General features: G+C 43.9%; 1 protein-coding gene across 3 annotated transcripts in view; it reads left to right on the forward strand.

Moving 5' to 3' along the window:
* The first annotated feature begins 443 nt into the window (after window positions 1-443).
* The window catches only part of LOC309704698 (beta-1,4 N-acetylgalactosaminyltransferase 2-like), a 40840-nt gene continuing 13716 nt past the window's right edge, over window positions 444-27567 (forward strand). The window contains exons 1-6 of one of the 3 annotated variants that reach the window (XM_082530080.1): window positions 444-574; window positions 11604-11731; window positions 12985-13155; window positions 13351-13457; window positions 14294-14331; window positions 15815-15881. In XM_082530080.1, the coding sequence (XP_082386206.1) occupies window positions 11604-11731; window positions 12985-13155; window positions 13351-13457; window positions 14294-14331; window positions 15815-15881 (511 nt within the window). In that variant the 5' untranslated portion in view covers window positions 444-574. Of the gene's footprint in view, window positions 575-1305; window positions 1427-4859; window positions 5046-11603; window positions 11732-12984; window positions 13156-13350; window positions 13458-14293; window positions 14332-15814; window positions 15882-27567 lie in introns of those variants that run through there. The other 2 variants (XM_082530079.1, XM_082530078.1) reach the window with 2 other exon arrangements.

A 27567-nucleotide genomic window follows, 5' to 3' on the forward strand; every position in this document is an offset into this window, starting at 1 on the left:
ACCCGGGCCTCCCAGTCTGAGAACGGATGCTCAACTCACTGAGCTAAAACACAGGTCAACCCGGCAAGGAAAATCAGTGATGCCACTGATGATATGGCAGAAATGGGTAAAAAATATTGCAAAAAAAATTCAGGCATCCACACAATAAATAAATAAAAGTAGTGTAAAATCTATGGACAGTAAATTGTCTATGGACAAGTTTCCTACTTGCACTCCCTCTTTGAGAAACTTATGATTAAATGCAGGCGTTTTACTTGCACATATTTTTACCTCTCTTTGTTTTGTTTGGTTTTGTTGTTTGGTTTTTATTTCTGTTAATGAAGGGTGGAGATCTGTGCATGTACCAGTTGGTTGAGCTTTTTTTCTGCTGTTTCCAACCTTGCTCAGTGGTTCCGCCTCCTGTCTTTATCTAATGCTTTATTGTCCACTGTGATACCAGTTAACTCAAAAGAAAAACACTGCACCTTTCATAGATTTTGTTAGAAGTTGTTCAAGCTTTCCAAGAACAGTTTTTCTTCACTCGCTAATAATTTTTTTTAAATTATTGTGGCTCCATAAACAGCTGGAAGAAGAGGTAGGAAATTTGCTTTTTCTATACTTTTGTCATACCATAAGAATAAAAACCCAATATCTTTGTAATTAAATAAATAAGTTATGTTAATTTTAATTTTTCCGATACTCTCTGATTCTGGCGCTGTGGTATTCATTAGTTCGTTTCATTATGAAAATTGTTCTTTAGCACAAAAGGGAAAGGAGCCCATACATTTATATTTATATACTTTATTAGGTACACCTGTTTGACAGCTATTTAACCTATCTGTTCAGTCATTTAGGGACGTAAACATGGTGAAAACAAGCTTCAGAAGATGGTGATTGACTAACTCTACACATAAAAAGTTGTATCACTGAGGCAAGCAAGAGAGAGTGGCTCTCCCCTGAGGTTTCACCTTAAAACTAAATTCCTGGATCTTTATTTCATATGAATTGTCTTTCTCCAATAAATATGCAGCCACAATAATAAAAGTAGTTTTTTAAACCTTAATATCATGGTGTGCCTTAAAAAAAGTAAAACTGCAAATAGTTTTTGTTTTGTTGATGTAAATTATGTTGATCATTATTGTTTCCCTCATCTGTGGAGACTCGGGAGAGTATTTTTTAAAAGATGTTAGAGGATTAAAGCCTATAAAGAAGAAAAGACACACCTCTTTAGCAAATACAATGTTATTTGCAGTCACTGAAGCATGGAGGTATGTGGTGTGTAATGTTCTGTTCAAAACTAGCTTATAGGTGTGTTGTGTCAAGCTTACTTCCTTTTTCTTTTTTTTGCCTGTCCCGTTTGGTTTTTTTGCCATCAGAATTCTTGTCTAAAGGCGAAGAAAGATGCCCAACGGATTTACTTTACCAAATGGACCATCCCAGCCTTGCCGTAATGATCTATTTGATTCACCTTTTATTGTTTATTTTATTTTTTGTTTTCACTTGTTAGATACGGGACAGACTTGAATGAGGAAAAGAGGGAAAGAAAGAGGGAAAAACAGCAGAGAAGAGGGACGGGGATGAAGGGAAAAAAACAAAAACCAACAAAATAAGCAGACAAAAAAATACATATATCAATCACCTGGATCACCTGTTGAGAAAGAAAAAAGTAAATACTAAATAGTAAACATTATTGTGCAGCATGCAAGATCGACAGTGCACAGTGTGCTTTGAGGTAGGAGCCAAAAAGGGTGTAGTTTGTGTGTGTGAGCACCCGTGAGTATACCTGTGAGCATGAACGCGCTTGTTTTTAAAAGGTTCCTTCATGTAATGATCTGCTAGAGGGTGTGGGGGGGCCACAGCCCCGTCCACCAGGGCATGAAGCAGGTATGGAGGACATCAAAACTCCAGACATCCAGAGACCAAGGAAGACCAACAGAGGGGCAGCCGCGCCACTGTCCCAGAAAGAGCTGAGGAGAGCCCCAGATGAGAGCTCACTCAGCAGCCGCGGAGCAGAAGCCAGGGGGAGTTGCAGTGACGCGCCCGTGAGCTCCGCTGGCAGCCAGCTGTGCCAGAGTGACCCCACCCTCATGCTCTCATATGCAATTACTCAACACTCACCCAATGTGGAGACAGACATAGAGAGACACTATGTCTGGGAAGGTTCTCAGTCATCCAGGTCATCGTAGTCAAAGGAGCTTGCAAAGAAAAGCGTCTGGACTTCTTTAAGTTGCTTGAAGATGTTTCACCTCTCATCCGAGAAGCTTCTTCAGTTCTAAGGTCAAATGGTGGAGAGTCCCAGATATAAACCTAGTGGGAGTGACCCCCCACAGAGGGACAAAGGACCCCCTGATGATCCTCTAATCGCCTGAGCCAAGCTGTGAAACTGGGTGTGTGTCCCAATCAGCCAGAGTTTAAGGTGAGCTCATTGTGAAACCTGGCCCCACCTTATCATGCGAATTCCTGAGGTCAGATGGCCCAGGATGTGAGTGGGCGTTAAGGCGTCTGGGAAGGGATCTCAAAACTGGATTATAGATGGCAGAGAGTTGGTGTCGTAAACCCCGCCTCTGTTCAAAGATGGTCGCTCACAGTGGACATAGATGGCTTCTTTCACTCCTCTTTCAAACCATCTGTCCTCTCTGTCCAAAATGTGGACATTGGCATCCTCGAAAGAGTGTCCTTTATCTCTGTGAAGGTTCTCAGTCCTTTGACCTTTAGATGCAGATGGACTGCTGAGTCTTGTCCTGTGGAGGTGGCTCTTCTGTGTTGTGCCATGCGCTTGTGAAGTGGCTGTTTGGTCTCTCCAATGTAGAGGTCCGGGCATTCCTCACTGCACTGTACAGCATACACCACATTGTTAAGTCTGTGTTTTGGCGTTTTGTCTTTCGGGTGAACCAGTTTTTGTCTTAGCGTGTTGCTGGGTCTGAAATGCACCGGGATGAAAACTCCTAAGTATTTCTGATACACCGGCTACATAGGGGATGACAATGTTGTTGCGTCTGTCCTTCTTATCCTCCCTCGCTGGTGTCTGGTCTTCTTTTCTGTGCCTCTTTGCTGACTTTAAGAACGCCCATTTAGGATAGCCGCACGTTTTGAGTGCTTCCTTTACATGTGTGTGTTCCTTCTTTTTCCCTTCAGGCTTAGAGGGAACATGTTCTGCCCGGTGGTGTAGGGTCCTAATTACTCCAAGTTTGTGTTCCAGAGGGTGATGGGAGTCAAAGAGGAGGTACTGGTCCGTGTGTGTGGGCTTCCGGTAAACTTCGATGTTGAGGTTGCCGTTCTCTTCAATGTGCACGGCGCAGTCCAGGAAAGGCAAACAGTTGTCTTTTGTGTCTTCCCTGGTGAACTTGATGTTTTTATCCACAGCGTAAATGTGCGCAGTGAAGGATTCCACTTCTTGTGTCTTGATTTTGACCCAGGTGTCGTCTACATATCTGTACCAGTGGCTGGGTACTCTTCCTTTGAAAGAGCCAAGAGCCTTCCTTTTCACTTCCTCCATGTAAAGGTTGGCTACAATAGGTGACATGGGGGAGCCCATGGCACAGCCATGTTTTTGTCTGTAAAAGCCTTCGTTGTACTTGAAATATGTAGTGGTGAGGCAGAGGTCTAACAGTGTGCAAATCTGATGGGGTGTGAAGTTGGTCCTGTCCTCCAAGGAGCTGTCTTCTTGTAGTCGTTTTCTGACAGTCTCCACGGCCTCCGTGGTGGGTATGCAAGTGAAGAGAGAGACTACATCAAAGGACACCATGGTTTCATCTGGATCCAGGGTAAGTTTCTGGACCTTGTCGGTGAAGTCGGTGGAGTTCTTGATGTGGTGTGGGGTGTTCCCCACGAGAGGAGCAAGGATGGTAGCAAGGTGTTTAGCAATGTTATAAGTTGCTGAGTTTATGCTACTGACTATGGGTCTGAGTGGGACAGCTTCCTTGTGGATTTTAGGAAGTTCGTAAATGCAGGGTATGGCATCCCCTGGGTAAAGGCGGTGATATGTAAGGCGGTCAATGATTTTGTCCTTTTCAAAGTCTTGAAGGCAAGCTATAACTTTCTTTTTGTAGCTGCTTGTGGGGTCTCGCTTTAAGGCTTCGTAGGTATTGTTGTCACTGAGGAGAGTAGTGATCTTTGTGTGGTAATCTGTAGTGTTTAGGACCATGGTGCATCTTCCCTTATCAGCTGGTAAAACAGTGATGTTGTGGTCTTTGCTCAGGGAAGCGACGGCCTTCTTTTCTTGTATTGTGAGGTTGGATGGAGGGACTTTGGCATTGGAGAGGGTGGCTGAGACTTTCATCCTGATTTGCTCTGCTTCTGTCTGTGATAATTTATTAATCCGTATGGCAGATTCTGTGGCTGTGATGAGGTCCACTATGGGCAACTGTTGTGGAGAAATGGCAAAATTGAGTCCTTTGGCTAATACTCTCTTTTCAGGTTCAGTGAGATTCCGGGCTGAAAAGTTCTTTACCCATTGCTCTTGACTGTCTTCAGGTGTGTTTTCTTCTGTGGGTTGTGTAGGATCAGGATGAGGAGTGTGTGTTTTTGAAAGCAAGGTGTGAAATTTCCTGCATTGTCTTTCTTTTCCTTTATAGTGTGGTGCCCGCTGAGCCTTGACCATTTGAGCCTTGACTCCTCACCATTTGACTTTAGAACTGAAAAAGCTTCTCGGATGAGAGGTGAAACATCTTCAAGCAACTTAAAGAAGTCCAGGCGCTTTTGTTTGTAAGCTCCATAGAGAGACACTGTACACACAATCACACTCCCCAAGCGTACTCTAAGCCCCGGGTCTAGGTACCCTTGCCCCTGGAGGGGGAAACTGCACCCAGGCCGAGGTGGTGTTACCCTTTTCCCTTAGGTGGGGAGAAACAGACTCCGCAGCAGCAGGGAGGGCCCACATTCCAAACCCCAGTCGGACGGCAAACTCCTCCTCCTAGCCCCCCCGCTCCAGCAGGCCGCAGAGAACGGGGGGTGTGAGAAGACTCCAAACCTCCCTCCGCCCGCTCATATGTAGTGTTGATGCATGTGTGTTCTAAGGTGCATTTAAAATCCAGGAGGGCATGGAGCTACCTGCCAGAGAGCAGCAGGTAAGCGCATAGCTCTCCCTGATAGAGGTGGGCAATGACGCCAGGGGTGAGATTGTACGCCCTGATGGTCTTTTGTATTCCGTGTATCGTGCCCACCCCCAAGGTCCTATATGTATGTGTTATGAGAGTGTGAGTAATGTGAATGTCTAAGTTGTGAGATAAAATTGAGGCACAGGCAGCCAGAAGGGGACAGAGGGGGGGATGCCTCCCCTGCACCCTGGTGACACACCTTTACCCCAGGGCCCTGCATGTGTGGGTGATTGTGGTGGAGCGGGAAGAGGGAGGCAGCTGGAGATGAGGAGGGAAGGAAGGGAGGGGCAAGTGACCCCTCCCTGGGGCCAGCTCCCCCACTGACCCAAGTAGGCACCCCCATACTCTGCAACCCGCCAGGGAAAGGGGGCCCAGGCCCATCTGGACTGAGGCCCATCATAGCAGCGCCGCCCAGCCCCACAGAGCCCGGGACCCCACCACCACCACCAGTTGAAGAGCCCCCAGGTGGCTCGATGCACTGGCGGGCCCCCATACACCCACCCGCCCACAACGCCGGCAACACATCAACCAGGACCCAGGCCCCCGAGGCCCAGCCAGGGCCCCAGCCCAGAGATGGAGCACCCCCAGAGCCTCACGCCCGTCCCGGACCCACCTAGGGGCAGCCAGGCTACCAGGTCATTAACCCACGTCCGTCAGCACAGACCCTCCCCTAGCCCCGCTGCACGCAGCCACGAGGAAACCGTCACCTAAGAGCCAACAGAGCCCTTAATAGGCCATGACCGCTACCCCAGGTTGAGCCCTCCAAGGAAAATGCTCCTGGGAACCCCCCGACGCCCTAAGCCTTTCCCTACCCCCACAACAATCACAACAGCGAAGGTGTGACCAAACTATGACCCCCCACCCCCACTAGGTGATGGAGCTGATCAAAGGAGCTCAGAGCAATTGATCTGATGTGGTGGCAGAGGCTGTATCGAGACTAATGTAATCTAATAGATAATTTCTATATTGGTTAGAATTAAGATTATTTTTATTTTTCCAGTTCATGAGGACTGTTTTCTTGGCAATGCATAGGGCAGTGAAAACCATATGGGCGATATTCTTTTCTGAAGTGACATTATCTAAGCTGCCCAACAAACACACTAAAAGGGGAAGTTGGAATGTTACATTTCAGACACTTTGATAAGTCTTCACATATCTCGCGCCAAAACCTCTGAACTGTTGGACAGAACCAAAGAGCGTGGATATAATTGTCTGGTGAATTGGTTTGGCAGTGTGAGCAGTTGTTGGTAGACGTATAACCCATCTTGAACATCCGATGACCTGTATAGTGCACTCTATGTAGTATTTTGTATTGAATTAATTGAAGACTGGGATTTCTAATTAGATGAAAGGTCTATAAGCAAATCTGAGACCAGAAGTTTTGGTCTAAGTTAACTGATAAATCCGCTTCCCATTTTGCAATAGGAAGTGAGAGGACGTGCAAACGTTACCGCTGCTGCTGGGTTGAGATTCACGAGTCCGGAGCGGAGTTAAAAACACAACATTCATTTAAGGTTATCGCGTGTTTTGTGAGCAAATGCTTTTGCATATTCGTAGTGTTTCCTTCCTTAAACGAAATATCTACTTTGCAAGTATTGCAAGTTACCCTGTTGTCATCCGTTCTCATAAAGTATAACCAAACTTTTGAGCGCCATGTTTCCTGCCAGGTAAATGACGCTCCGCAACGTGGGGACGTCATTCGGGGCGACTGGAATCGATAAGGGAATCGTTTGCAAAAATGGCAAACAATTCCAAGGAATTGAAACAGTGGGAACCGGTTCTCAACAAGAACCGGTTTTCGATACCCATCCCTATTTATCAGGGCTTCTTGTCTAGCTTGTCTAGCTTATTTCTAATCCTTGGGCAAGATTGCTCCCGGATGCATTCATCGGAGTGTGAATGTGTGTGTGAATGCTAGTTAGAAAGCACTAAAAATGTGCTTGTGTGAGTGGGTGAATGTGTAAAGCGCTTTGAGTGCTCAGAAGAGTAGAAAAGGGCTATATAAGAACCAGTTCATCCATCCACATACCTAAACTACAGTGAGACACCTGTGCCAAGGTGATTCATGGAAAATAAATAATAGATTGATGACACTGACGTGAATACATATGCTAACAAAAAAAGTTTTTAAGCACTACTGTTTGCTGTTTGTAGGGAAGCAAACTATTCTAAGTAGTTCCCAGGAAGCGATGATAGACGATAGCCATGTCTTTAAGATTTTATGAATTTGCTCTTATGGCTGCACTTGTGCTCAGGCTTAAAAGGGAGAATGGCGTTGCTGCAGAGTAAAGTCTAAGTCACTTACACTTAAGTACACCAAGTGAATAAACTTTTTTATTAATCTGCAAAGACTTGTAATTTATTAGGATTAATTTAGGAATGATTTTAGGAATGTATTGTCTTTGTAAATTTTCTCCCCCTCCAAGCTGATCAAGTTTATCACTATGGTTTTGTGATAAACTTGGTTTTGATAATAAGGACTGCAGAGTGCAAGCAGTGGCCTGCAGTGTTGGGTAAGTTACTTTAAATTAGTAACTTAGTTACATTACTAGTTACTTCTATCAAAAGTAACTCAGTTACTTCAAGTTACTTTCAGAGTAACTAGTTACTAGGGAGAGTAACTTTGGTTTTACTCAGAATTTTCTTGTTAATGTGTTGCTTCCGTAACTGGATACCCAGCAAGATTGCCTTCTAGCTTGCTTACTTGCCACAAGTGCACTGTGCCACCTACCAATAGAAAGGAAAAAATAATGTGCATATTTCCACGAGAGAAATCCCACGCCTGATTCTATCCTAGCCTGCTTTTTACATCCATCACAAAAACTGCAGTCGTGGTGCTTTCGATTGTACTCAGAACTCAGAAATTCTGCCTTCTGAATAGGAAGATGTAGGTAACACCAGACTGCAGATGAGCTGCATACAGGGCTGGACTGGGACAAAAAAATCGTCCCGGGCATTTTGACTAGAGACCGGCCCACCATTATAGGAAAAATCATAAAGCCTATGAATGAAAATAAACACTGTTGTGACAGTGATGTTCACTGTTCTGATGGTATATATGTATCAATCTATCAATTGTTTGTTGCAAGACTCAGATAATTATTTTTTTAAAAGTGAGACATTTTAAATGAGAATAAGAAAGTATTTCCTTGTGTCCCTCTTTCCCTTTTAATGCCCTACATTGACCCCTGGCAGCACTTTGCTAGACCCGCCCCTGCACAGTTACCAGCTGTCAGCTACTTAGAAAAGGATCCTGGTGTTATTTGTCTCTCAGAAACAGTTCATAACTTCCCTTCAACTCATTCATGTTAACTAAAAGGTAAACCTGTTTCTCCATCACAGCTCTGATGATTCAGTAAGGACATCTCCTGGTTTCATCTTCATGTTTCCCTCTCACCAGATAACCAAACCGATATCATGACCAGCAGGTTTACAGCTGTGGCTCCAGCCAACATCAGCTGATACTAGAAATTAATATTAAATAAATTCTAACAACAGCTGATCAAGCTTAAAAGTGCTGCTGTTGTTTAGCGTGACATCCACTGGTTTCCTCTTTCTGGCGCAAAGTGGGTGATAAATAAACAAGAGAGAAAAGCCGATCAGCTGATCATTGATCAGTTTCATGATTGAAGTAGAAACAGGAGAGGGAGGGGGAGAGGATGAGAGTAGAAGAGGCAGCTGTGCAATGTAAACACAGAATAAATCCATCTTTGTGTCTTTTTCATTGTAGCTGAAGTCCGGGACAAACTGTATTCCTTTTCACCTCAATACGAAACGCATGATATTTTCTCTGAATACGAGACGATTCCGTTTTTTACAGGACGGTTGGCAACTCTAATAATTAACCTTATGAACAAAATAAAGTTCAACATCAGTAACATAGCACCACCCAGCTGTATAGAAACTCCATCATGCTAGCTAGTACCCAGCACGAAAAAGTCAGCATAACGAAAATAAACTCCACCTAAACTTGGTTCATATCTGACTCAGATGGACTGCAGGTCATAACTTCTTAACTGAAGTTCAGTTCACCTGACACTCTCGGACTAACAGCCGCTTCGGGTCTCTCCTCTTGCCTCCCTTTTCCTTCATCCACCTGCTGCCTCCACCACTTGCTAATGTTATTGAATCTGTGGAAGCTCCGTGATAGCCACCACACGAAGTAACGAATAACGAGCCTATCTAAACCCCAGTAACGAGTAACGCGTTCCCGGTTTTGGCATAATAACTAGTTACCGTGCTCGTTACCACAATAATAACGTAGTTACTGTAACGTGTTACTTAATAATGCGTTAGTCCCAACACTGGTGGCCTGTTGATTGAATTTTGTGTTAGATTATGATATATTGTTTAACAATTATTCTCTTTTAAGCAATGTGTGTCCCAATATAAAGATGTGAAAGCAGTATTATGTTTACATCATAGTTAAATAATAATAATAAAAAAATATTAATATTTTTCCAAAATAATTGTGATTATCATTTTGATCCTACTTGTGCAGACCTAGTTTGCAATGTTAAAAATAAAATTATTTTAGTTCAAATTAATTTATTTTCAAACAGGCAAAGCAAAGATGAATCCAGTGCCTTAAAATTGCAGTTTGTCTGAACACAGGCAGATGGCGCTAATTGTGATCTACTGCCTGGACTAATGGACTAATCTTTTCCAATCCCATGAGCCCCTTTGCAGCCAAAAGGACTTAAAGTATTGAAGATACAGGCGATAAACCGTCAAAATGTGATTTCCAGTGTTTCTGTATTGTTTGTTTTTTTCATGTGTAATATCTCTGCTTATATTGGTAAACAGATTATAGTCAAAGGGTTTACAAAGGGCTTATATATAAAATAAAAAAATAATTTCTGTTGCAATCCTTATTATTCCATGATATTGTATCTAAATTTTATTCAATTCAGTCTTTTCTGGCCACTATCGTTATTAAGGCTGGGTATTGTCACTGAGTTCTAGAATCAATTCGATCCACGATTCGATTCGATTTGAATCGGGGACATTTTGCCTCAGTCAGAAATATTATAATTCAGATCATTTATCAGTACATTTCCATATTTTTATATCTATAAAAAGAAAGCTGACACTTGCGAGACTTTATCAAAGGTGTGAGCATCACAGCAGATGCTTTTGTGTCAAAGTAGCTGAGGATAAAACAGAAAAACATGAAGGTAATTTTCCTTTCCTGGGATTTTATAAAAATATTCTGCAGTAGATCAAAAATGAAAGAAAACCATTAATCAACATATGAACATTACCTGATGCTGCTGAAGTGAAGCAGAGCAAAGTTACAGAGGTTTTATTAGAGACACAGCCATGCTTTTTGCAATTTTGCATAATTTTAAAAAGTTTAAATTTGTTCAGTAGCTTATTAAACAGCGGAAATGAGGCTTTCTTTTCGAAAGTACTTAAAAGGAAAAAAAACAGTGGCCGACAGCGCTGTAAACAACGGTAGACTTGTGCGCAAGTGAATAATGAAGAAAACAGATTTTTAGATTGGGAAACTGTTCTTGAAGTACACTGGGGGAGAGAGAGAGAGAGAGCTGTGCATGAAGTGTGATTTTATCATGGTGGAAGTAAAACAGGAAAAGTAAGAGGGAATTCATGACGATGTTTATCAAATGTGAAGCGTAGTTTGCTGCTTCATTTGCTGCTGTTTCATTGAATTTTGGTTGGAGAGAGATAAAACCTGCAGCTCAGAATCTAGCGCAAAAAATACACAAACACAAAGCGCAGACCTGCTGAAACATCAGAATCAGCGAGCTGTCGGCTTTCAGCCCCGACGACATGCTCGTGCCGTCGGGTGAGAAAGGCGACATCTCACTGATTCTGATGCGTCGGCGGGTCCGCGCTTTGTGTTTTTGTGCAGAATCCGCGTACCTGCTCTCATTTACTGTTTTAGCTGTTTGGTGGTTGTTGACATTTTGTGAGGTTTAACCTGAGATTCTGGCTTTTCAGGCAAATTAAATTTATATTAAAAAATCGGTTCAGGATTTTAATGAATCAATATCACGTTATCCATGCTAGAATCGATTTTAATCGATAAATCGATAATCAAAACCCACCCCTGATCATTATGCTGCTGCTATATTATTCTTATTTCAATTTCTGCTGCCTTCTTGGCCAGCTCACTCTTCAAAAACAAAAAACTAAAAAACAATTCTAATGTAAATGAGACTGTTCAACCAAATAAATAAAGGACATCTAAATGTCAACAAGTCATTTACAACAGCTTAAATTTTTTTGGCAAATACTGAAAATTCCTTTTTGGCAATTACACCAAAAGCTTCAACTGAGAGATGGAGGATGGACTTTTTTACAGACGCAAAGGAAACATTTTTTAAAAGAAAGCCATTTTTCATGTTAATTTTATACATGTTCGGTCATATCTAAGATGTGAGTCAAGACATAACAGATTTTATATGACTGATATGTCCATTTGTGAAGTTTAACTATTTAGATGTTAAAGATTTTGCCTTTGCTAATTAACCAACTGTAATGTGTATTTCTGTGTATTAACAGATGTATATCTATACAAACGCAAAGCTTTTTGCATTTGCTGTTGTTGGTGTGCTGTTCATCATGTTTGCATTCTATATGGGGAATTCGTGTAAATGGGCAAATGAGCTTCTTCCAACATCAAAACAAAGGTAAATTATTCCTGTATCGTGTGTCTGTGTGTGTGGACAAACTGTCCTCTTCAAACTTGTATGTTATACATTTTTCTTTTCATGGCAGATAGACTGAAGCAACTGAGTGAGAAGGATAAAGTGATGTAGCTAAAACAGTGCTGAAAGTGACCCGTGCACAATATTTGTAAGACCCTTTGAAAAGAATGGTAAATGGCCTGTATTTATATAGCGCTTTACTAGTCCCTAAGGACCCCAAAGCGCTTCACATATCCAGTCATCCACCCATTCACACACACATTCACACACTGGTGATGGCAAGCTACATTGTAGCCACAGCCACCCTGGGGCGCACTGACAGAGGCGAGGCTGCCGGACACTGCCGCCACCGGGCCCTCTGACCACCACCAGTAGGCAACGGGTCAAGTGTCTTGCCCAAGGACACAACGACGAGACTGTCCAAGCCGGGGCTTGAACCGACAACCTTCCAATTACTCTTGAGCCACGATCGCCCCAAGAAGCTGAAAGTCTGCACGTCAATTATGTATTGATTATTTGATAGTGTCTTTGTCACAATCATTATAGAGGGCACTGCATATATGTTCAGAAATTTTCTGGGAGATTTAAGAATGATCACTAATTCATTTTATTCAACACTGCATATTTACTGTTTCCGGTCAACAATGACCAATCACTAGAAATTAATAGTGGAGACAACAATTAGTGTAAATAACTGAGTTCAGGTACATCCTCTTTTGTCAGATGGCCATAAACACACACACACACGCACACACTGGGTTCCCTAGCAACTACACTGGAAATGTTTGCACAATAGAGCCTCACTTCCATGCCAACAACTCCTCTGTTGGCAGCATCATTGTATCATTGAACTTTTCTCGTAGATTTGGTGTAAAATGCTTTTTTGAGGCCTTGCTCAGAGGTCAGTGGGTGTCAGCACCATGACAAGGTGATATATAACCTAAGTGAGGCTCTTTACTACTTATTTGATCACTACACTGGTGAGGACGAGAGATGCCAGGAAACTGACGGTGGGGATGCATTAGAGGAGAAATTGTCTGCATCAGAATATAATCCATGCAATCTAGACCAAGAAATGACTGATGAGGAGGAATCTAATGATGACTAGGATGGCCATGCTGAGGCTGCCATAAGGATCACATCATATAAGGACATACTTTCTTTTATACTTGACTGTAGTAGTTCATTTAAATGTTGATGTTGAATTGTGACTCTTCAGGACTTCCATATTACAGGGACCCTTCAGGATCTCTAAATTATAAGTCATCTTTGCCCACACAACATCGCTTACCTGGTCCATGCACCTGTCCTGATGGCTTTACAGTTCTCAAAGACCAAATCCCAAAAGACCAGTATGAGGAATTAATGCAGCGACGAGCTAAAGAGTTCCAGCAATACAAAGCCAGGTAGAAGATGGATGTATGGGTGCGAGCTTTCCGTGAACTGTTAGACTTACAGTGCAGTAATAAATGAATTAAAATGTGTGTGTGTGTGTGTGTGTGTGTGTGTGTGTGTGTGTGTGTGTGCGGGGGGGGGGGGGGGTCATACTGAGCATTCAAAATTATTTTGTTTAATTTTTTCCAAATCCATCTCCTCAACAGGACTAATTCAATACTATCCAAGCTACTTTTTGCTTTGCCTAACTCTCCTCTGCAGTATCCTATCCAGGGCGTTATAGTACGACCCTTGACTGCAACTGCGATACCAGGTATGTTAAGCTCAACATATGCTTCGGTCACCAATGTTTTAGTTTTTATGTTCCTATAAAAATATAAATACAAATAGAATAGGAAGGCAACAAGGCCATGGTTCACAATTGTTTATGAACATAAGGTTAACATGAAAGTGATCATAGTAGTTTTTATAAAAGTAAGCTGTCAGTAGTCAGATCAAAAACAGCACTGAACAAATACATCTGCAAAGAAGTAGTTATTTGGTGATTCAGAGTCAATTGACTAGGTAAACTTAAGTCATTTAAAAAACAGCTAGAAAAAGCTACATTTCCTGTGAAAATGGCAGGTGAATGCCATGTAGTGGAAATGGTCTTTGAAAAACTGCTGAAGAAGCAGGACTATCTGCTGAAAAGAGGTAAAAAAGCTGAAAGGCCACAGATAGTCAAACCTACGCCCCCCGTTGTCAGGGTGCCTGCTCATCTCAGTGAGCTACAACGGTGCTCATGCCAGCAAGCCAAACCGGTGTGCAGAAGAAACTGCACTGTCTGCTGAAAAAAATGTTACCACGAGAAAGACTGGAATTCACGCCTCCCGCTCTCAGAACGCCTGCTTATCTCAGTTAGCTAAAACACAGCTCACCCCAGCGAGCTAAACCAGCAACCACACTTGTAGTGTGGTCCCAATCATGTTAATGGGACAAAAAATTGCACAAAAACCGTAATATTTTAAAACGTATAAAAAACTGAGTGAAAGATAGCTGAGGTTTCCTCAAGAACTCACCTTGCAACACTGGTGTAAAGTGAAAAGATGATGTGAATATGTGTATTTGAGTAGAAGGACTAAGTGACACTGAAGGTAGTTTTTATTTCAGGTTTAGCTCTGCATGCTGAAGAAGGAACGAGCTATAAGGTTGGTCTGATATCACAGATTAGAAACAGGCAGATCTCACCCAGATCTGCCTGACTGAATGGTAGAGGTTGGCTGGTTTATAAAAGTTGGCTGCTGAATGTTTGTAAAGTTCAAAGATGTGTATGCTTATTTTATTTTATAAAAGGCAATGATGTTCAAAACAATTAAATTGTACTGAAAAGTTAAACATAATTAATTGTCTCTGATCACCTCTGAGACTGTCACTAATTTTGATGTACAAATCTGGGGATTTTTGTAAATATTACAAGCAATTATACTTCTTTCTTCTTTGACATGATTTTTTAATCAATGTACAGCAGCCATATTGGGTGACCTTGGGATTTTATAGAGCTTGCTACTGAAAATGCTTTGATTTTGAGAGCCAGTATCATATTCTGAATTTAAGTTCACATTTTCTCATTTTTATGCCAAGAGAATTATATACTATATACCAACTGTCAAAAAATGTATTATTGCATTCATGTGTGGCAAACAAGGCTTGGTATACAATCTGCATAGTCAGTATGGGATACAAATAATATCAGGCTGATCCTGCCACAATTTGTTGTCACCCAGAGTGGGCACTCCACCCATTTTTTAGCTGACGTGGCAGTTTTCAAAAAAACAGCAGGAATCACCTGATTTGTGATACGATATGTATCACATGAGCAACAGATACTTGTTATAGTTGTTAGTTCATTGGCCTTGAGACTAGACCAGAAGAAATAATGAAGGACATTATTGTACATTAACCAGAGAAATAGGCTAAATTTTGAACCTGGAACAGGGCATGGAGATATCATTTAGTACAGTTTTTTATGTATAAAATCAGTCTAGCAGTACATTGAAACAGCAATGACCAAAAGGACGACAAGCTTTTATAAATTTTCTTCCATCAGGTTCTAGTCTTACGTGTGTAGTCTTACCACTACAATAATAGCTGACAATTATCAATTACAGCCCCTTTTGGTAGTTGATTTTGAAATTTCTCAAACAGCACAAGCTCACATGATAGATTTTAACTTTATTAGCCTTTGACATTTGTCTAAAAGCACCCTCTTGCAATCTCTACATAAGTTGGGGTGGCAGGTTTATTTCATATTCCTAAATTTTTACTTTTAAGATTCACGCACTGAAACCTATGCTTGCAGGACAGTGGATTTCACAATATAATTCAAACTGTCCTCAGTTGAAGAAGCTGTGCGTACTTGCGTTTCCCACTATTTTGCAATCTAACAAGACAGACCACACACCCTTTGGGCTGTGTAGTGCACCTGATATGCACTGAATGCTATAAAACTATAGGAACGCTGAAAAATATGTATTTGCATCAGGTTCTCAGTTTCCGTCTCACTTTAAAGCTTTCTTCTGGTTTAAAAAGACAGCTTCAGTGGTGGTGCAGTTTTGTGGAGGTGGTAGTAGTATTGGTATTGCTAAAATTACTCAGAGTGCTTTTTAGTTTATTCATGTGTTTCTATTCTAGGTTTTCTTAACTGTGTCAAATGGTGTCCTAACCACAGAAACTCCAACTGCAGAGGCCACTGTTCAAGGTGAGTTTCCAAGTCAAAGGTAAATTTATATATACACTGGTACCAAATTAACATTGGTTTGGGTTTTTTCTTTTGTTATTTTTAATTATTGAATATTATTAGCTTGCTTTTTTTCTCTTTGTTTCATTGTTTTTTGTTCCTGTGTCCCCAATAGAAGGATGAACACTGTACAGAAAATGCTAATATTTATATAATTATTTTGGATGAAAATTTGAGCAGCGGAAGACTAGTAAAAGCTAGGTGTAAGGTAAACTATATGCCAAGAGTGAACAAGACATTGATACACTGATCCATACCAGTACAGCGTCTACAGCAATTACATTGGAATATCATTCAAACTGGAGAAGTTTATTTGAATGGTAACAAAGAGAGGAAAGGTAGTCAGAACTAAGGGGATTGCACTTGTTGATCTGTGGGACCAGCACCCGAATACAGGAAGTTTGATCATATGAGTATTACTTCAGTGCAGAGCTTGGAAGGAGCTAGTAGGTGAGGGGACTCCCCCAGTTCTAATTGCCTCTAATTTCTAAATACCCCAGTACCCCAGCTAAACTGAGAGGACTGAGTAGCCTTACAGGCCCAGTATGTACCGGTCACAGCTGTTGCAGCAGCGCCCCTCTTGTTCAGTGTTCTTGGAATATGACTGGGTTTAGTTTAGTGGCCTGGAGTGTAAGACTCAAGCTTCTGAGTTCAATTTCTCTAGCCACACCTGATGGCCAGGGCTTTTCCCGTGGAGGCTAGCAGGCCTCAGACCAAAGAAGCTACATGGGTCCAACTACCACCATGGTGGGAGTATACTTGAATCCTCCACCCTCCAACAAGTTTTCTTTCCAGACATTGAGATTTTCTCCAATGAATGAGAAGTTGCTTCTCTATGCCTTTGGGTTGGGGAAAAGGTCCTGACTATCATTTGTCTGTGTGCCAAATGACACTTCAGAGTGCTCAGCCTTCTTGGGGTCATTTGTTGGAGTGCTGGGAAGTGTGCCATCTGGGGATTCCATTGTTCTACTCCATAACTTCACATGGGCAATGATAGCGGGACCTGGAGAGGTGTCATAGGGAGGAATAGGCTGTTATATCTGAATGGAGTTCTGTTACTGGACTTCAGTGTTAACGACAACATAACACCACGATTGAGGGTATTCATAAGTGAATGTGGCACCAGAACACTATGTAGAAGGTTGATGGTCAGTTTTGTAATCGTATTATCAAATCTGCAGCCATAAGTCATGGACACTCATGTGCAGAGATGAGATGCGCCGCTAGTTGATCACCACCTGGTGATCAGTTGTGGCAGAAAATTCTGGACAGACCTGGTGAGGGTATGCTGCAGGCAGGGGCCATCTTCAATTCCCACTGTAATTTAATTTATTCCATTTTTTTTTCCATTCATTCGCTTCCGCTTATCCTTTTCAGGGTGAGAGAAAGAAGACAGGATAAAAGACATGCTGTGGAAGAGAGACAGAGGTTAATAACAGATATGATTCAATGCAGAGAGGTCTGTTAATACATAGTGAGTGAGAAAGGTGACTGGAAAGGAAAACCTCAATGCATCATGGGAATCCCCCGGCAGCCTACGTCTATTGCAGCATAACTAAGGGAGGATTCAGGGTCACCTGGTCCAGCCCTAACTATATGCTTTAGCAAAAAGGAAAGTTTGAAGCCTAATCTTGAAAGTAGAGATAGTGTCTGTCTCCCGAATCCAAACTGGAAGCTGGTTCCACAGAAGAGGGGCCTGAAAACTGAAGGCTCTGCCTCCCATTCTACTTTTAAATACTCTAGGAACAACAAGTAGGCCTGCAGAGCGAGAGCGAAGTGCTCTAATAGGGTGATATGGTACTACAAGGTCATTAAGATAAGATGGGGCCTGATTATTTAAGACCTTGTATGTGAGGAGCAGGATTTTGAATTCAATTCTGGTTTTAACAGGAAGCCAATGAAGGGAAGCCAAAACAGGAGAAATATGCTCTCTCTTTCTAGTCCCTGTCAGGACTCTTGCTGCAGCATTTTGGATTAGCTGAAGGCTTTTCAGCGAGTTTTTTGGACATCCTGATAATAATGAATTGCAGTCGTCCAGCCTGGAAGTAATAGCTGTAGAAGACGCATGGCAGATCCTACCACATTGTCACACTTTCAAACACTTCTTTATTCTGTTGGCGTTTGTTTTACACTTGGCTGCAGCTTTTCACCTGCCAGCCACACATACACAATAACAACACTCAGGCCCCAGTTCACTCTTTTATGGAGAGAGGCGTGATGATCTCATGCAGCTCAGGTGTGTTTTCCTCCACCGCAGTGTGCCACGAACCACGCCCCATCACACCTCAACTGCACTCTGAGGGAGGCTGGGAACAGTGAATCTGAGTGGATCATGTGCTGCATTTCTAAATTGGCAACAAGGGGCTGCGGCTTGTAGAGCCTGTGGGACTCCAGAGGCAACTGACAGGTTGCAGGCTAAGCAAAGTACAGTTGTGGGTCTTATGTGGCTGATTCAAAAATGTAGGGGTGGAGTTCATTGAGACCATGGAAGAAGAACTTTTTCTTTTTCTAAATGTATATAAATTATTTGCTAAAACCAGAACACAATATTGTGGTCTAATAGAATACATGTTTGGTGTTTGGAAGAATTGTTTCCAGTGCCTTCACAAAACACTTTATTATGTTTAGAAAACAAATGGTAACACAACTCAAGTGCGGGACTCAGGCAAAACAACAAGGCAGAAGAAGTAGTTAAAGACTTAAAGATATTTACAAATAATTTAAACTGGGGTGAGTGACTAATTCGACTTAAACAAACACAAAACACATGAGTGATCTTTTACGTGGGCAAGAGTCTTGACTAAACACAAATATCAGATTAACTTGAGTGAGACACTGTGTCAAGAGATGTATTCTAAAACACTTCAGCTGAGAATCAGAGAGGAGAAACACACAGTTTTACTTGCATCAAGGACAGCCACAGAGCACCTGCACGAGAGTGAGAGCTCAGGGACTCGTGCTCCGCCACTGCCCTGGTCTTTATTTATAGACATCAGTGGGTGTTGGTTCCTTACATTGGAATGTGGATGGAGAGCTGCACTGGTCCTTTTGAACAGTTGTTGATTGCACTGCTGACTCACACATTAAGGTCAATGAAGGTCAAATGAAGGGTTTTCATGTACTCAGCCTAAAGTGTGTCTGATCCTTCCACTGTCTAGGTGGTAATTATCTGTTATGTTCTACAAAGATTGCTGGCTCTCCATTATTTCTGTCAGTAACACATTAAACTAGCCGTTATTACTTTTTTTTTAGATTTTTATAATTTTTTTCCTGTAACATATGTAAAATAAAAATTGCAATCTCAAAAGACTGAATTCATAAAAGAGTAATGTGATAAAATTTAGAAGACAAAGACATATACATGTGTTCTTTTTCTTACAAGGTATCTTGACACTTTTTTAAAAGCACTACCCTGCAACCCTACCCTTTTTATTACATCTTTTTATATTATGATGGTTTTCCCTTGGACTTGCCTCCATAGCTCCATACAATTTTAGACATCGTGTCTCCTCAATCAGCGTAGTATTGGTGGTTTTACATGAATCTTATTTGGTAAAGTTCAGGGCTTCATATTGTTGTTGTCAATTATCAGTAACTAATTAATTTTGGCTGGGCTAGCGTGGTAGTTAACACTGTTGCCTCACAGCAAGAAGTGTTATATCTTCACTCCGGGTTACTAGTATAACAATGATACTCGGACCACGACGTAACTTGAGGTATTTATTATAACGGCATAACTTAACATGGAGCTAGCCCGAGCGACAGCCTAAAGCTTTTTATCCCATAATGCATCTGGGCGTGACCGCTACGGGTCCTGTTATAACCCAAAATACACAACATCTCCTCCCCTCTTACAAAGGATGTACTACGAAATAAACAGGTGATCTACTCACAAACTTCAGTCTTCACTGGCACATGACAGTAATAGCCTCACAAACATTTCACCTCTTATTAACTGTAAGGTTACAACACCAACTCTTTTAATTGCTATCTTGGGGAGTGAGGGTGGACTACCTCAACCTCCCCCATGACCCATGGGGATTATTCTGCCCCGTTCATTTGGGTCAGGTGCCATCTAATAACTCAGACGAACAGGAGGCCGCCGCTCTCTGTTGGGGTAACATCAGTCTGTGTGCTCTCTTGTGGAGCCTTTGTTCCTGACACCGAAGATGTCTCAGTCTCTCTTACAGTCTCATTTACAGGTGGAACCACTGTTCCTGATGTGGTGGAGTTCTCTACTTGTGTGTGTGAAGGGGCTGCCGAGTCGATGAGTGCATTTCCAAGATCTCCGCAAGACCCTTCTGCAGACACTGGTGCGGACCGGAGTAGCTGATCCACGTGTCTTCTCCACACTCCATCGGCCACCTGAACTGTATATGAAACTGGACCAGTTTGAGCAATGACAGTTGCAGGAACCCACTTGTGTACTCCTCGGTAGTTCCTGGCCTGCACTTACTCGCCGGTGCTGAAGACTCTGTCCTTGACCTTTTGACCCCTGTACATGATTTGTTTCTCTTGTTTTTGTACAGTGTCCTTCACAGTTGAGGGTTTCAAAAGATCAAAGGTAGTGCGCAGATCTCTTTTGAACATTGCGTTGGCAGGAGATGTCCTTGTGGTCGCATGTGGACTATTCCGGTAGTTAAGCAGAAACTTGTGCAGTCTCTGATGCAGTGTTCCTTGGCCTTGTGATGTTTTCAGTGCATGTTTCATTGTCTGAACAAACCTTTCTGCAAGACCATTCGTTGCAGGATGGTATGGAGCTGACGTAATGTGCTGCACTCCATTAGCCTGTAGGAAAGCCTCCATTTCCTGTGAAACCAGTTGAGGTCCATTGTCAGAGACTATCTGAGTAGGAGATGCAAACCTACTGAACATTTCTCCTAGAGCTTCTATGGTCTTTTCAGTGGTGGCTGATTTCATGATGGTCACTTCAGGCCATTTACTGTGTGCATCAACAGCTACAAGAAACATTTTGTCCTCGTATGGACCTGCAAAGTCAATGTGTACCCAATGCCATGGCTCCTGTGGGAACTCCCAGGGATGGAGAGGAGCAAGTGGTGGGTTTTTCCGGACCATCTGACACGAAGAGCAGTTTTTAGCAATCTCCTCAATCTGTTTGTCCATATTTGGCCACCAAAAATAGCTTCTCGCTATTTCCTTCATTCTCACTATTCCACTATGTCCTGCATGCAGTTGCTTCAACAGTTTTGGTCGCAATGACATGGGAATGATGACTCTCCTCCCCCACAGCAAACATCCCGCCTGAACAGAAAGCTCCGCCCGCTTTCCCAGGAAAGCCTTCAGGTCTACACCCTTACTTGCAGGCAGACCCTTAACGATCCAGTCCAGCACTGCTGCCAACACAGGGTCAATTCTGGATGCCTTTTTCACCTGCACAGCCGAAACAGGTGCTGTCTCTACCTCCCTGAAGTAGAGGATCTCAACTGTGTCAGAGACGGGTTTTTTAACAGGAAGGGATAACCTGGACAACCCATCTGCATTGCAATGAGACTCCGATTTGCAATACTTGATGTCATAAGAATGTCCTGACAATATCAACGCCCACCTCTGGAGACGTGAAGCAGCAAGAGATGGAATCCCTGTATAGGGTCCCAGGATGGTTGTGAGAGGCCTATGGTCAGTAAACAGTGTAAACTTCCTACCGTACAGGTACTGGTGGAATTTCCGAACACTGAATACAATGCTCAGCGCCTCTCGTTCCAGCTGAGCATAGTTGGACTCTGCTGTGTTTAATCAGAATCAGAATCAGAAAGGTTTTATTGCCAAATGTTGAGCAGGTTTACAACATTAGGAAATTGCTGCGGTGCTTCAGTGCAAACATACTGTCATAAATTACGCTTAAATAGACATGAAAATAAAAATGAGAATAAGAATTAAAAGTGCTAAGTAGATAGATATATACATGATATATACATGAGTGCAGGTGGTGATCAGTGCCAAACATGGAATGATGCAGTGAACACAGCGTAGGGTCATGTGTTAGTGATGGGAACAGTCATACGTTTATTGTTCATGTGTCCAACAGCAGAGGGGAAGAAACTGTTCTTATGGTGAGAGGTTCTGGTGCGAATGGACCGGAGCCTCCTGCCTGAGGGGAGCAGGTCAAACAGACTGTGTCCAAGGTGAGAAGGGTCAGCTGAGATCCGAGCTGCACGCCGCAGTGTCCTGGAGCTGTACAGGTCCTGCAGAGATGGGAGTCTGCAGCCAATCACCTTCTCAGCAGAGCGCACAACACGCTGCAGTCTCTGTTTGTCCCTGATAGTGGCTCCAGCGTACCACACGGTGATGGAGGAGGTGAGGATGGACTCGATGATTGCAGTGTAGAATTGCATCATCGTCCGTGTTGGCAGGTTGAATTTCTTCAGCTGCCTCAGGAAGTACATCCTCTGCTGGGCTTTCTTAATGACGGAGGTGATGGTGGGCTCCCACTTCAGGTCCTGGGTGATGGTGGTACCCAGGAAGCGGAATGAGTCCACAGAGGTGATGGGGGTGTCAGTCAGGATGATGGGGGGGAGTGGGGCTGTGTGCTTCCTGAAGTCCACAATAATCTCCACTGTCTTCTGGGCATTCAGCACCAGGTTGTTGTGGCTGCACCAGGACACCAGACGTTCAACCTCCCTCCTGTAGGCAGACTCGTCCCCGTCCGAGATGAGCCCAATGACGGTGGTGTCATCTGCAAACTTGATTAGCTTGACAGACTGGTGGGTGGAGGTGCAGCAGTTGGTGTACAGGGAGAAGAGCAGAGGAGAAAGAACACAGCCCTGAGGGGAGCCGGTGCTGATGGTCCGGGAGTCCGGGACATTCTTTCCCAGCCTCACATGCTGCTTCCTGTCCGTCAGGAAGTCAGTGATCCACCGGCAGATGGGATCAGGCACATTCATCTGGGAAAGCTTGTCTCGGAGATGGTCTGGAAGGATGGTGTTGAAGGCAGAGCTGAAGTCCACAAACAGGATCCTGGCGTAGGTTCCTGGGGAGTCCAGATGCTGCAGGATGAAGTGTAGGGCCATGTTGATGGCGTCATCTACAGACCTGTTGGCTCTGTATGCAAACTGCAGGGGGTCCAGGAGGGGGGCCGTGAGGGTCTTGAGATAGGAGAGAACCAGGCGCTCAAAAGACTTCATGACCACAGATGTCAGAGCCACGGGTCTGTAGTCATTTAGTCCAGTGATCCTAGGTTTCTTGGGGACAGGGATTATGGTAGAGGACTTGAAGCAGGCAGGCACATGACATGCCTGCAGTGAGGAGTTGAAAATGCCAGAAAACACTGGGGCCAGCTCGTTTGCACAGTGTCTGAGGGTGGCAGGAGACACACCGTCTGGGCCGGGAGCTTTTCGAGCATTCAGACTCTTAAACTGCTTCCTCACATCTGCTTCATGAATATGAAGAGTTGTGGTGGGAGGAGGTGGTGTGAAATCCTCTTTTGTGTGGGGTGAGGAGGGGGGTGTTGTAGGTGAAGTGTTTGAAGGTGGTGATGGCTCTATGGAGGGGGGAGAGGTGGGGGAATGAGTGTCCAAAGTGTCTCTATTGTTGGGGCCGTTGGAGGTGTGAAGGCTGCCTGATGGCTCGTCTAAACGGCAGTAGAAGTCGTTGAGGGTGTTGGCCAAGAGCAAGTCATCAGTGGAGTGGGGGGTTTTAGGCTTGTAGTTGGTGATATTCCTAAAACCTTTCCACACAGAGGCCGAGTCATTCTCTGAGATCTGCTGCTGCATCTTCTCAGAGTGCTGATGTTTAGCAATGTCCACTTCTTTAGTGAACCTGTACTTGGCCTCTCTGTAGCAGTCCCTGTCTCCGCTTCTGAACGCCTTTCTCTTTTCCAGCCACAGCTTTTTGAGTTTAGGAGTAAACCAGGGTTTGTCATTGTTATAACTCACCCTGGTGCGTGATGGCACAATGCTGTCCTCACAGAAGTGGATATAGGAGGTGACAGTGTCCGTAAACTCGTCCAAGCTGTTAGAAGCAGCCTTCATTGTGTCCCAGTCTGTAGACTCCAAACACGTGCGAAGCTCCTCCACAGCCTCGTTGCTCCACAGTTTTTTGGTCCTCACGACAGGTTTGGAGAGCTTCAGCCTCTGTCTGTATGCGGGGATTAGGTGGATCATGACGTGGTCAGAAAGTCCGAGTGAAGCGCGGGGCACCGCGCGATAGGCCCCGCTGATCGTGCTGTAACAGTGGTCTAATGTCCTCTCCTCTCTGGTCGGGCATTTAATATACTGCTTGTATTTGGGAAACTCATGGCTCAGATTGGCTTTGTTAAAGTCCCCAAGAGCAATAATGAGAGAGTCCGGGAATGTCCGCTCCATGTGCAGTATCTGCTCCGCGAGTGCGCACTGAGCTGCCTGCGCATCTGCATCTGGCGGGATGTAAACAGCGGCCAGGATGAATGAAGCAAACTCCCGCGGAGAATAAAACGGTTTGCAGTGAATAAAAAGGTATTCCAGTGAGGAAGAGCAGTGCTGAGCAATCACTGTTACATCTGTGCACCAGCCACTATTAATGTAGAAGCAGACACCTCCACCTTTGGTCTTACCAGAGAGAGAGGCCTGCCGGTCCGCACGCAGCAAATGAAAGCCCTCCAGCTTGAGCGCGCTGTCCGGGATGTCCTCACAGAGCCACGACTCCGTAAAACATAAGACACAGGAGGAGGCAAAGTCTCTGTTCATGCTTCTAATCAGGGCCAGCTCGTCTATTTTATTCCTGAGTGATCGTACATTGGAAAGGAAGATCCCAGGAAGAGCAGTTCGCAGTCCACGTCTCCTCAGACGCACCAGTGCGCCGGCTCGCTTACCTCTCTTTCGGCGTCTCACTTTCCTGATCAGAGTCTGCAGTAAATCTGCCGCAGATGCGACAAATATTGGAAGTAAATCCACAGGTGTTGTAGTCCTGTAGTTAAGAAGCTCTTCTCTGGTGTAAGAATATCCAGAGGAGTGCCCAGACACAGAAGTTATGCACAAAAACAAAACAAAAGTAACGCACTGAAGCACCAGGGCATCCTTACGCGGCGCCATCTTGGATCAACGTCCTTGGATAATGTCCTTGATGGGAATGCAATTGGCCTTTCTTCGCCATTTGGGAGAATGTGGGAAATCACTGCCCCCACCCCATAGGGAGAAGCATCACAAGCAAGCTGAATTGGGAACTTGGGATTGAAGTGGGTTAGCACCTCAGATGCAGTCAGTGAATCCTTTGCCTTTTGAAAGGCCTCTTGGCAGCTTGCTGTCCACTCCCATGCTTCTTCCTTGCGTAGCAGGTTGTGCAGTGGTTTCAGGAGTGATGCCAAGTTGGGTATGAACCGTCCGTAGTAGTTCAACAGCCCTAAGAAAGACTTTAACTGACTGACATTTCGTGGTGGGGGTGCATCCACGATTGCTGTGATCTTCGAAGGTGCAGTGTGAAGTCCATTTTCATCAATCACGTGCCCTAGATATTCCACAGATGACTGGAAAAAGTCACATTTCTCCTTACGGACTCTCAATCCGTATTCCTTCAGCCTCTGAAGGGTCGCATCCAAGTTGCGCAGATGCTCTTCATCATCTGCTCCTGTACACAGGATATCATCCAGATAGCATTGCACACCAGGTAATCCGCTCAGGATTTGATCAATCGCTCGTTGAAACAATGCTGGAGCTGATGTGATGCCAAAAGGCAACCTGCAAAATCTGAAAAGTCCCTTATGTGTGTTAATAGTCAACATGTCACGTGACTGCTCTTCGACGTGCATTTGCAGGTAAGCTTGGTTGAGATCTATTTTGCTGAACTTTTGTCCTCCACTCAGACCAGCAAATAAGTCATCAATCAGCGGAAGGGGATACTGCTCTGCTGTTAATACAGGATTCACGGATACCTTGAAGTCTCCGCAGATCCGGATTCCGCCGTCCTTTTTAAGAACTGGAACGATGGGCGTAGCCCACTCGCTGGTCGTAACCGGCTCCAGAACACCATTCTTGACCAATGCGTCTAAATTAGACTCCACCTTGGGCCGAATGGCGTACGGCACAGGTCTAGCCTTCATAAAGACTGGCTTGGAGTCAGGCTTGAGATGCAGCTTCACTGTAATTTTTTTCATGCTGCCCAGTTCCTCACGAAAAACCTCCTGGTGTTTTCCCAGTATGGCCTGTAGCTGAGAGGAACCATGCAACAGCTTTCTCACTCCTTGCCAGTTGAGTCTGATTGTTTTGAGCCACACACGTCCCATTATAGCAGGGCAGTTCTTCTGCGTAACATACACAGGCAGCTTAGCAGTTTGGCCATTGTATTGAACAGTCACCTCTGCCATTCCTTTCATAGGCACTCGATGTCCAGTATATCCTTTAAATACTGTGTCGGAGGGTTTGAGTGGACGGTGCTTCAGACATGTCCTATAGACATTATATGACACTAGTGATGCTTTTGACCCAGTGTCAATCTGCATTTTTACAACATGTCCCTCCAGTTTGGGCGTGACCCAAAAGCCATCTGAGGTTTCATCCACCTTCAGTATTCGCACAGTATTTATTGCAGACAACACTTCTTCACCTGAGGAGTCATTTGCTCTATCCTCATGAAGCTTAACTGTGTGAACATGTCTTTCTTTTTTGAATCTTGCAGTGCCTCTTTTATTTCCAGGCTTTGAGTCCTTTTGTTCCTGCATGCCCGTGCTACATGACCTTTTTTTCCACAGTTGTTGGAATCCATTTCTTTGCACCAGCAATCACTAGCAAGGTGTCCTAACTTGCCACAGCGGAAGCATGGTCCCTGTGCATTTGCTTTACCATTGTCTAGTTTGTGTACTCTGTCTGTAGCATGTAGCGCATGGGCTTCTTTTGATGCCATTTCCATGGTCACACTGATATTAATTGCCTTCTCAAGAGTCAAGTCACTTTCCGTGAGCAATTTCTTCTGTGCAGCTTCATTTCTTAAACCACACACGAGTCTGTCTCTTAATGTGTCATTTAAAACATCTTTAAACTCACAGTGTTCAGCTAATTTGCGTAACGATGCAACGAACATTGTGACAGACTCACCCTCTTCTTGGTTTCGCTTGTGAAACCTGAACCGTTCAGCGATCACGAGGGGCTTGGGCGAGAAGTGTTTGGTCAGTGTGTCCACGATCTCTGTGAAACTTTTATTGCCGGGCTTTGCTGGCTGTAGCAGGCTCCTTAGCAGGGTAAAAGTCTTTGGGCCTATCACACTCAAAAAAATGGGCACCAGTTTAGCATCCTGTATGTCGTTAGCCGCAACGAAATATCCAAAACGCTCCGTATATGAGCTCCATTGCTCCGTGCTTTCGTCGAAGGGACCGATAGGGCCAGTAACTCCAGCCATTACTCGGCTCCTGGTTGAATGGCACTCTTCCCCTAACAACTGTTCCTTTTCGTAACGTCTCTTTTACCCATTTATGTTTTGGTTAGCGTCACTTACGGAGTCTGCCTTCGTCGTCCTGTCCGCTGTACATTCCTCCCTCCGGCGCCGTCTAACACCAAGTCAGTACGAGGCATCAGCAGGAAAAAAAAGTGTAAAACTCCAAGCGGACTGCAGCGTCGGTGCAGACGTCCTCGTCGCCACTTTTGTTATATCTTCACTCCGGGTTACCAGTATAACAATGACCACGACGTAACTTGAGGTATTTATTATAACGGCATAACTTAAC

The sequence above is a fragment of the Aulonocara stuartgranti genome (assembly GCF_965226115.1).
Source record: "Aulonocara stuartgranti genome assembly, chromosome: 4".
NCBI lineage: Eukaryota > Metazoa > Chordata > Actinopteri > Cichliformes > Cichlidae > Aulonocara > Aulonocara stuartgranti.